This window comes from Protomyctophum parallelum, assembly GCF_964188405.1.
Source record: "Protomyctophum parallelum genome assembly, chromosome: 11".
Classification (NCBI taxonomy): Eukaryota; Metazoa; Chordata; class Actinopteri; order Myctophiformes; family Myctophidae; genus Protomyctophum; species Protomyctophum parallelum.
In genome coordinates, this window is record NC_139707.1 from 38,831,502 (window position 1) to 38,843,084 (window position 11,583).

Consider the following 11,583-nt stretch of genomic DNA (forward strand, 5'->3'; position numbering starts at 1 on the left):
ATGCAATGGTTTGCGTTTGCGGGAGCCGGAAGGGTCTGTGGGGTTAGGATCCTATTTTGGCTGGTTGACGACCTGGATCATTTGGAGGGGCTTAAGTGCACAGGAGGCCAGTAAGGAGCGAGTTCGGGGCTGCTCTTGACAGACTCCTGGGGTGAGGAGGATCCTTCGAATGTTGTAGATTGTAAACCTACAGGATGGAGTGACCGCTGCAATGTGTGCCTTGAATGAGAGCTGACTGTCCAGGACAACACCAAGCTTCTTGGCCGCTGGAACCGAAGTGACCAGGAAATAGTTCCAGTCCTGCGCGGGGCAGGATTTAACTGGGAATCACGTGTTCCAGGCATCATGCGGTTCTCAGACCCAATCTTGGTGCACCAGGGCCAGGCTAATCCTTTTCTTCTTATTTTACCAGGCAGGAGTTTAGATTTCGCCAGGTGTCTCCGGATTAAATTAGTTCCTGGCTAGATGTTTAGAATTAACACCAGCAGTTTGTGCGCGCGCACACGTGTGTGTGCATGCGTGCGTAGGCTGTCTCACCTCCTCATCGTTGGGCTGCAGTATGTAGTAAAGCCAGGGAATCTCTCCCAGTTTCCCCAGTTCCACCTCCACATTCTGTAGAGCGCATGACAGCTGCTCCTCCTCTGGGGGGTCGAGCTGCTGCAGAGGAAAACACAGGGCACAATCAACAACACTCACATCCCACGACATGAGATAGTGTTCTGAAGAAATCATACTCATACTCAAAGTCATACTTATAAAGTCGTCAGGGACTCATCAGATCGTTAACAATTTCACACTACACGAGTCTCTTTTTTAAATCGGCTGCCATTATGTCTTTGTGGTCTTCACACTTTACGATTGATCGCAGACAAGGGATCACACACTGCAAGAGTTCACCAAGATGCAATCCAGACCCGATACATACTGTAGGCTACATTTGTTTTTTATTCCAATTCATTTTGACGTCTCACGTACATGCAAGCTCACGTGATACATGCGCGAGACCGCCACAGGACGCTTCTCTCTCTCTCTCTCTCTCTCTTTTGAACAAACTTTTGAAAATGGAAAAAATAAAACTCGAGTTACTCACCAGGGCGACACGGCCAACTAGAATTGATTCTGTCTCGTTGTGGAGAGCCTTGACGGTACTGGCCACCTCTATCGCTGTGTCCCTGGTCAGACTCTGCACATAGAAGACCAAAACACCTCACTTAGAAACATCACACAAAGAGTGACCACATGGTCCACATGCGGCCACAACACCCTGAGGGTGACTTGAGGCTGAAAACACGCACGTTTCGCAGTGACTTGTGTCTGCAATTTACAATAGCAGAGAGCTCTTAATCCAGAGAGACTTACATTAAGCAAGAACAAAAAAGCATGGGAATACATCACATAAAACACATTTATCATGAAACATGCGTAAGCTAAGAACGTAACAGTGGAATATCTATATAATGAAACTATACATATAAACTATACATATATACTATACTATGCTTTATACATATGTACTATGACGTGCTATGACTATACATACAATGCAATTTTTTTTTTTTTTTTTTTTTTTTTTTAACCTTTATTTAACCAGTAAAAACCACATTGAGACTGAAGTCTCTTTTACAAGTGTGAACTGGCCAGAACAATAGGCAAAATAAGTGACACAACTCTGCCAGTAAACAAAAAAACAACAGGACAGACATACAATGCTCATAAATACAGTACCCACTACCAAAGAAGCTAAAAGGGAGAACAGGAACGCGACCAGTAAGGACTAAAAGATCTAAGCAACGGAAATTGCTAGTCGACTAAAAAAAGCAAGCAGACAGTTGCTATACGTCAAAGCAGGAGCAGTGTATGGGAAGTGTGCCCATGGCAATCCATTTAAAGCTCACTAGGGGAATCACAGCAGCCAGTTTGAGTCTGGACTGTAGGTCATTCCAAGACCAGGGTCCGAAATAAGCGATGCTTTTTTTCCCAGCCTCAGATTTTGTTGGGGGCACGACATAGCGTAACCAACCATTTGATCTGAGGTTGAGAGAGTTTTGGACAAGTTCAAATTTAGAACCAATGTAACGTGGGAGGTTACCAAGAATGGCTTTATAAATGAGAGTATACCAATGTAGCAACCTGCGAGACGTTAAGGAATACCAACCCACAAGGGCGTACAGAGTACAGTGATGAGTCCTATAGGGGGAATTGGTTATAAACCTCAATGCAGCATGAAACAGGGGGTCAAGTTTGCTCAGAGTTGAGGAACTAGCAAAGCGGTAGACAGTATCTCCATAATCAAGCTGCGACATGAAAAGGCCTGTAACCAGCTTTTTGCGAGAAGCATTAGAAAAGCAGGACTTCATTCTGTAGAAGAAGCTCAGTGTGAACTTAAGCTTTTTTGCCAAGGTGTCAATGTGGTGTTTGAAGTTTAACTTGTTGTCCAACCAAATCCCAAGATATTTATACAACTCAACCCATTCGATGCTGTCTACATAACATGCTATAAGTCTGTATCAAATGCTATCTAAGTCTACAGAAATGATATCTAAGGGGGTAGGGTAAGTGCTATGGGCCATGATGGAGTCTGAAAAGGTGGGTTTTCAGACTATGGCGGAAGATTGGGAGTGATGCTGCAGTTCTGACTGCAATGGGAAGTGCATTCCACAGTTTTGGAGCCAGAAGGGAGAAGAGTTTGGGACGTGGGGAGCGTTGTCCCGGCGTTTTTAGTGAGGGTACTTCCAGCTTCCCTGCGTTGGCTGATCTGAGTGCGCGGGAGGGTTTGTAGGGTTCAATCATACTTGCAAGATATGTCTGTCTTCCTGCCTCACCTCAGGGAACTTGGGATGTGTCTTGTTGATGGCGTGAGACGCTGCGTTGACGGCATGTGCTAGCTCCTGCTCTAGAAGCCCGTTGGTCTTTGCCGCCTCACAGATCCTGCAATGGAAATTGAACAGAGCGTTATTATGCGCCTGGTGGGATGTGGATCTCAGTAGTGACATGTCGGACATAATAGTCTTTGTACTTGAGTGTAATTTATTTTTCATTTGCTGCTTTCTTTCGTTTTAGGGATTTTAGCTCTTTTTGACAGGGGGGCGGGGGCATTAGAGCATGGGGCTAAATATGTATTTTTGTACAACATTTTATGGTGATTTTTTATTTTTATTATTTACTATAGTCCTAATAAACCCCAGGAAATTACATCTGGCCACGGAAGATCACAGGATCTACTGAATGTAAAGGAGGCCTACTGGGGGAAGGCTTATACTGTGTGTGCTCAATATGTCAGTTTGTCACATTCAGTAGATCCTGTGATCTTTTGTGGCCAGATGTAATTTCTTGGGGTCTAGGAGGACTATAGTAAATACAAAAAAATTAAATCGCCATAAAACATTTTGTGAAAAAATACATATTTAGCCCCATGCTCGAATGCCCCCACCCCCCTGTCAAAAAGAGCTAAAATCCCTAAAACGAAAGAAAGCAGCAAATGAAAGAAATGTAACACTCATCTTTTAGTTTATCTAATAACAACCTAAAACATGAACCTTGGTTGAAAAAAACTAAACTTGTCCTTTAAGTGCATGTTATGCTGTAACTAATGTGTGATTTATTCTTCTTGTTGTGTGGTGGTGCACCAAAAATAGCCGATTTACAAGCTCATAGTCACAACACATCGACACATTCATACATTGACACACTGACATGATGCGCAGTACAAATCTGAGTACAAATCTGATATTAGTGTTTGGACCTGGTGATGAGCTCTTCTGCAGCACGGGCACACATCTGGACCAGGGCTGCCTCCTCCTCCGTAGCCAGGTCCACAGACTGCTGGGGATAGAGGTGGGGACGCAGCGGCAGAGGTTTGTCATACTTCAACTTGTCCTCCCATGACTTTAAGGTGTTCTCAAAAGCCTGCAGCACGGTGGATGAGGGATCAGAGGGAGGGATGGAAAGAAAAGGAAAAGTTAAGGACAATATGTAGATGGTATACATTAGAAAAGGTTTAATGCAGCCCTCAGGTTAATAATACTGATATACCGGTATTATTTTTTTATGTGCATTATATTTGTATATTCAAAACGCGCCGCACAGCGACGCATTTTGAGCTTGTAAATCTGCTATGTTCGCTACTTTTGTGTACATAGAATGACGAAGTAGGCCTAGGCCATTCATTCCGAAAGGTTGTGGCCCTCCAGAGTGAATGTGGAAATTGGCACTCTCCATCCCTGCTCTGCAGGATGGCTGTGGGTTGTGCTAACTACTGGCTGGACTATCATGGAATTTGTTGTGCACCTTCACACAGCCCAAACGATGGCCACTAATAATGCTAACACAATTGCCTCGCTCCCTCCCTCCCTCCCTTCCTTCCATCTCACCCTGTCTCTGGTGAGCATCTGGGCTCTATTCTTGTGTTGAATCTTGATGACTCCAGGAGGCTGGATCCAGGCCTCTCCATCCACCTGAATGGGAACCCCCTCGTCTCCCAGGATGGTGATCTTCACTGTGCGACACTGGTGATGGACAGAGATAAATACAAATAAATACTAATAATACAAAAATATGTAAACAGATTGTGTACAGTATATGTTTGCGTGTTTGCAATTGTGCGTGCGTGGCTGCGCGTGTGTGTGTGTGTGTGTGTGCATGGGCGCAATGCCATATGTATGGTTTCACCTGTGCTATGCGATGATGTTGCAGTTTAATGACCCTGGACACGGCCATCTGCATGCTCCCAAAAACAGCCACCACCTCCAGGATCTTATCGTCAAATGACGGAGCACAGAAGATCTGCAAGGTGACAATAAATCCCACTGAAATTTCAATTCAATTCAGGCAGGATATTCAATTCACTAAAATGTCCCATAAACAGGTCATACTGTACTCTTTGGTCTCATCCATTAATCATTCTAGTTTGTAAATATCTATATTATTTGGATATTGGTAATAATGATAATTGTGGTGGATCAGTTATGGTATGTGATACTCTCAGTTTTCTTCTGTACTTCCACAATGCTGACATACAGTAAGCAGTTTGAAGTGAATCGTATCTGAAACTAAAGAATCTTACACCATTTCCCATGTTATTGATTTCTCACCACAAACGACTAACTTAATGCTTTTGGTGGAATTTCTTTCTTATGTATTTTCAACTGAAAAATAAATGAATAATAATAATAATAATAATAATAATAATAATAATAACCTTTCTTCATTTGAATAACACATACAGTAAACACCTCACTAAACATATTTACTACTGGGAGTGTGTGCAAAGTTTCATGCCAATCTGTCCGGCGGTGCCCCGAGTTTAGCTCTGCTCACAGACACACACACACACACACACACACACACACACACACACACACACACACACACACACACACACATAGACACATAGACAGACAGGCGAAAACATATTCCCTTCCCCTGGAAAAGATAATAGACCTCGGTGAGGAATCCACAGACCAACAACACGCGCGCACACACACACACACACACACACACACACACACACACACACACACACACATTCTATGTAAACAAAGGAAAGATTGAGAGAAAAGAAAAGCAGTCTTCTGAGGACGGGCCACTAGGTGGACCCAGGAACCGCTGACAGACTTCACAAACATTGTTTAACACAATGTTTTGTTACTAAATTGGGCATCATCATGGCAACATGTTGAAAAATGACCTAACATTCAATACCATATACTTAGTTAGTTAGTTAGTAGTTATTAGTTAACTAACTAAGTTAGTAGTTAACTACCGGTAACTAACTAACCAGATACTTAAAGATGGAGTGCCACAATTTTTATATTTTTCCAGTTTTTCATGTGTCTATGAGGTGACAGTACTTCATTAGACACCCTGGAGTCGTTTTTATGTGCAATGGTGTATTAACTTTGTATTTAGGGTTTCTTCCTGGAGGCTAAACCCTTGACAGTCAAACGGGCCAATGAAATAAACAGTAATATAGTGACACCACATTATCAGCCCCTCCCCTAACCCCTCCCCCTTTATCATACAACTACAGCTGTGGGTGTGGCTTCAGTTCAGGTGGATCACCACCCATCACCACCCACCAGGCAAACCAGGCATACTTAATGAACTGAGCGTGTCCAGATAAAAACAACATTTTAACAAATATTGTACACTTTTTTGAAAAAATTATACCTCCTTATATAACAATAATAACTGATGATCATGTTGGAAAAAAATCACGGCACTCCATCTTTAACTACAGTATAACCATTCGTCTCAGTCTCGGTCACTTTCTACTAAGCCAGTATAGCTACAACAGAATTGAATAGGGCCAATAACATCATGGCTGACCCTAACCCACCCACATCATGGACTGTCCACACTCTGCTGCCCTCTTGCAAAAAGGCACTGCAGCATCAGCAGCAGAACAGACAGAGTTTCTTTCCCCAAGCCATCAGACTTGTGAAATCTTAAAAAGGTGAAATAGTCCCCCACAAGTGCAATATCCCCTAACCTTTCTCCTATAGCTCTGCTGCTGAGGACTCCTGCAATATGTCTGTCACATTATGAACGGACTGTGATTGTATTGTATTTATCAGTGGTGATGTTTAGTTTTGCAGTATTTCACGTAGCATTATTTTAAGTAAGAGTACTGAGTAGTTGTAGATTATAGTAATGATGACACACAATAATAATGATTTTGGGCACTACATGTGTACGTATACGTGTAATAACTGTGACTGTTAATTCTAGTAATATTTAGCTCAGAGGATGGCAAAGGATCATTGTTGATGTAAAGTGTGTGTGTGTGTGTGTGTGTGTGTGTGTGTGTGTGTGTGTGTGTGTGTGCGCGTGCCCATGCGAGTGTGTGTGTTTGTTTGTTGGATCAGTTCCACTACATGTCCTTTCTCCCTGCTTCCTCTTCTCTAACAGTTGCATAACACTGTGCGCACGTGCATGTGTGTGTGTGTGTTTGTGTGTGTGTGCTGTCCAGGGCCGAACCTCTGCAGGGCCCCACAAAGTGTTGTGTGTGTGTGTGTGTGTGTGTGTGTGTGTGTGTGTGTGTGTGTGTGTGTGTGTGTGTGTATGAGAGAGCGAGCGAGAGCTGAACAAACTGACACCCCAATCCGTCAACAGCTCTTGTGTTCTGATCTTTAAGCAAACAAGCGCTAATATCCCTCACTCACTCTCTCTCTCTCTCTCTCTCTCGCTCTCTCTCTTTCTCTCTCTCTCCTGGTCAACGGGGTCATCTAGTTAAGCCGACGAAAGAGTCTCCTCCTCCCATTACTTACAGGGCGGAGAGGAGAGAGAAGGCCAGGCATGGACTGGCAGCCTGGTCAAGCGCTCATCATCATCATCTTTAAGAGGGAAAATACCCCCTCAATAATACACAACGCTCCTTCCAAAAAGGTGGAATGTGTTTGAGTTGGACTGCACTGATTGGTCTGGTCCTACATGTCTGATCCAGGATGCAGGATGTTAGAAGAAGTCTACTCACGTCATCCTCCTTGGTGCCTCCCCAGAAGTTGGTCCCACCAGCGTAGCTGGGAATGTTTAGCACCGCAATGCCCTGGAGACTGGGCAAGGGAATGTACTGGCCATCACACTAGGACGGACACACAACAAACACAAACACAAACACACACACACACACACACACACACACACACACACACACACACACACACACACACGTACACGCACTAAGTTAGACTTCATGGACATGATATCCCAGACGGACGTTGATACAGGACAAAGAGAGAAGGCCGTTTACAAGTCCTAGAGTGGCCTTACCCTAACCCCTTAGATAGCATTTCTGTTGGCTTAGATAGCATTTGACACAGACTTATAGCATGTTATGTAGACAGCACTATAATTGTATTGTATATAGTCATAGCACGCCATAGTACATATGTATAGCATAGTAGTAAATATGTATAGTTTATATGTATAGTGTATGTATAGTTTCATTATATAGATATTCCACTGTTACTTTCTTAGCTTACGCATGTTTCATGATAAATGCTTTTATGTGATGTATTCCCATGCTTTTGTTCTTGCTTAAATGCAAGTCGCTCTGGATTAAGAGCATCTGCTAAATGCCTAAATTGTAAATTGTAAATTGCCAAACCTATCGTTTCCTGTCTCACCTCTAACTGGACCTTCTGCTCAAGGTTCTTGTAGGTTCTCTGCAGCAGCTCCTTTGTGCCCAGAACTCCATACCACATCATGTTCTTGGTACGACTTCTGGGATGGGAGTGGAAAGGGGAAAAGCGGTAAGCAACGGACAAACAATAGAATAGATGGGTGTTATTTTAATGGAGTCTAATTGCTGAAAACCTTTAACGTTTATTAATTCAATACATACACTATGTTGTGTTGCGATATCTCTCTCCTTATCGAACTTGTACTATTATGTATGGATGTACTGTATGGGTGGAAAACCGAACACTAGGCATGTTTGACCTGCATTTCTCTGGGTGCTCCTCTCTCTTGTTGTTGAATTCCAGGGAGATCTTGGCATCAAGGCCGATGCCAAAATAGTTGTTCATCACACACTTCTCCATGTAGCCCTCCCTGGGTGGGGGACATGCACATGTCAATGGCAGACAGCTCACATACATGTCAAGTGTTATAGACTCAGACAGAGAGAGAAAGACAGACAGAGAGAGAGAGAGACAGACAGCTATATCTTGCGCCACTTCTTACCCCTTATCCATACACGTATTTGTCACTTTTTACTATTTTGAAAAACATTTTTAAATAGTTCAAATAGCTCATGTACGAGCTCACAACGTGTCGATGTAGATCGGCTAGTTGAACTATTTGAAAATGTTTTTCAAGATAGTAAAATATGGCAAAATAAGCAATAGCAAGCGAGTGCGTAATCCGGCAACGGCATGAGACGCGGCACTGGATTATGACACTCGACTGCTGCTCGCTTCCGCGGCAGTGCGTTTGGTCCGACATTGCGTCGTGCTTGCCGTTATGTTTAGGGTAAGGGTTTGGGGTAGAGTGTCGGACTGATGCCGCCGAGAAACACTACCGACTGCCACGGGTGTTCCGCTCTCTCTCCAAATAAGTTTCGGGATAAAGGGTAAGGCGCGCCCAAGATGGGGCCCAGACAGACAGACAACTATAAATTTGACATCCATATTTTGGGCGTGTCATAGGCTGATCTACAAGCACACACAATGTGTTGCGTTGCAATGTGTTGTGAGCTTCGGTCGGTTTCAGGTTTATACAGTCTAACAGTGTTTCTTACAGTGAGTCCAGATCAGGGTCAATGAAGGGCGTCGCACCAAACGGGTCAATGTTGGCCAGTAGCATCTTGCTGATGATGGAGCTGCCGGCAATGGAGGCAGCAAGACCAGCACGCAGACCTGCGCAAAACACACAGTGAGACACAGAGTGAAAAAAAGGAAAGTTGAACCAGTGGTGGCATTTTGTTCACAGGAGATTGTGGCTGTATTTGAAGCTATTTGAAGTCCTATAGTGAAGCATTGGGGAGCGAAAATGACAGAGCGGCAATAACTGACAGCTATTTGTGAGTATGTCTTGGCGTGCGTGCGTGCGACGTGCGTGCGACGTTCGTGCGTGTGTGCGTGCCTACCAGGGCAGATTATCCGTGTGTTGAGCACAGGCAGGTTCTCCTTGCTGGTGGTGAAGGGTGTTATGGAGAAGGAGCCACATGACTGTGTGCTACGACTCATTCTCCTCTCCGTAGGAGAACACGGGCTCTTGGCAGCTGGACGGGGAACAACACACAAACACACGTCGGTCACACGCACAGTTTTTGTTTTTGTTTGTTTGCCCAGCATTTTTGCCAGCGGTATTTTCATTGAGGATCATCTCCGTTGCTTCTGGGGGCGGTCATAACTGAGTGGTTATTGAGCCCGCCTGGGGAGTCCAGAGCCCCAGGCCAATGTCCATGTGTGTCCCTGAGCAAGGCTCTTAACTCCTAATTGCTCCCCGAGCGTCGTAGAATCCAATGGCTGCTGTGACAAAAAAAAACATCCGAAAGGAGTGGGGACTATTCTACTCTATTCTACTTCTCTGGTAAACTGGAGGATTCAAATGATGTGAGATGGAGGAGGATGAGAGAGGAAAGGGGAATGACTCCACTTCAGGGAAGGATGGATTTGACCACTTGGATACAAGTGTCTGTATTCTGGATGGGACCAAGTATTGACCCCTGGGGGACTCTGGTCATGGTCAATGAGGTACATTGTCAACATTACAAGGTATGCACCATAACAACTTAAGTCCTATATTCTTTGCTGTACAATTTTTACTATTGGAAATTGTGAAGAATCTTCAACTATAATGAAATGCCCAATATAGGGAGAGAGGGGTGTGAATGTAATTTTATAGTCTACATAAACAGGTAAATATCTTCCACTTGAAAATGTTGACATCAAAAAAAAAGATCGAAATAGGTTGCCAGGTTGTAAGGGTTGTGTCCTTTGACTCCTTTCCTTCACTAAGTGTGTCCTTGCTCTGTTTGTTGCTCTTGCTCAGTCCAACTGGGTAGTGGGGTACCAGTGAGAGGAAAGAGACTAAGGAGAGGAAACAAGGAGGGACGCCGATACCCCGCCACCCATAAGCGCCCCACGCCCATGCTAGGAAAATGTGTGGAAGGAAGGAAGCAGCCCCCATGATAAACAGGAAGAGCTTCTGTCCCAGAGACAATAACACATCCTATAAAGACAGACACTCTCTCTCACACACACACACACACACACGCACGCACGCACGCGCGCACACACACACACACACACACACACACACACACACACACACACACACACACACACACACACACACACACACACACACACACACACACACACACACACACACACACACACAGAGAGAGACGTGATAAAGGCTGCTGCACCACATCACAGTTTCCATGGGTGAAGCCATGTATTATTAAACAGAGCTCTCCATTGCCTGCAGTCAGTGGCGACTGAAGATAGAAAGATAGGCTAGCCTGGCCTGGCCCAGGAGGTGGAATATCACGGAGAACGGTTTCTCTGTGCACTTTTAACACTAATACTTCTGCTTATTTATGACAGGAAACATGATTTGCGTCAGCGCTATTTTTTTTCCATTAGCTATGTGTCTGGGCCTGAATGGGAGACGATGCAGGGAGTGCAGGTTCCACTAGGTGGCATCATAATTATGTCACTGTACGATATCCAATGTGGTCTCCTCAATGGTAGCTCTCTCTAGTCACTCTCTCTAGGTCGTCCTCAGACAAGCCTTCCATCGTCGCTTCCAGTCATCCCGCCAGGTCTCCATACATCCGGCCAGCTCGTTGGTGCTTTGCACAACGAGTCACTCTCTGAATTATTGTGACTGCAGTGTGACAGCACTGTTAGAGAGCCACTTTAAAGTAGAAGTCACTACAACAGTGTGTTCAGAAAAATGCACATAAAGTGCACGAAGAGCCCGCACACCGTCTGAACTTTATTGGCAACGTTTCGGTCAAAGACCTTCTTCAGGCATCTTTGACTTTATGTGCATTTTTCTGAATACATTGAGCCCTGCCTAGGCAGGTATGTTGCCTATACTACAACAGTGTGTAAAAGATTTATTTTC

The 11,583-nt window shown here is 44.3% G+C and overlaps 1 protein-coding gene across 4 annotated transcripts in view; it reads right to left on the bottom strand.

Annotated features, from left to right (window-relative positions):
- dgkh (diacylglycerol kinase, eta) overlaps nucleotides 1-11,583 on the bottom strand; it is a 74,556-nt gene that overhangs the window by 7,458 nt on the left and 55,515 nt on the right. For all 4 annotated transcript variants that reach the window (XM_083776336.1, XM_083776335.1, XM_083776337.1 and 1 more), the window contains 11 exons: nucleotides 9,590-9,724; nucleotides 9,242-9,359; nucleotides 8,443-8,553; nucleotides 8,127-8,223; nucleotides 7,475-7,582; nucleotides 4,669-4,782; nucleotides 4,371-4,505; nucleotides 3,743-3,906; nucleotides 2,823-2,928; nucleotides 1,091-1,183; nucleotides 538-657 (listed from right to left, as the gene is read on the bottom strand). In XM_083776336.1, coding sequence (XP_083632462.1) covers nucleotides 538-657; nucleotides 1,091-1,183; nucleotides 2,823-2,928; nucleotides 3,743-3,906; nucleotides 4,371-4,505; nucleotides 4,669-4,782; nucleotides 7,475-7,582; nucleotides 8,127-8,223; nucleotides 8,443-8,553; nucleotides 9,242-9,359; nucleotides 9,590-9,724 — 1,301 coding nt within the window. The remainder of the gene's footprint in view (nucleotides 1-537; nucleotides 658-1,090; nucleotides 1,184-2,822; nucleotides 2,929-3,742; nucleotides 3,907-4,370; nucleotides 4,506-4,668; nucleotides 4,783-7,474; nucleotides 7,583-8,126; nucleotides 8,224-8,442; nucleotides 8,554-9,241; nucleotides 9,360-9,589; nucleotides 9,725-11,583) is intronic.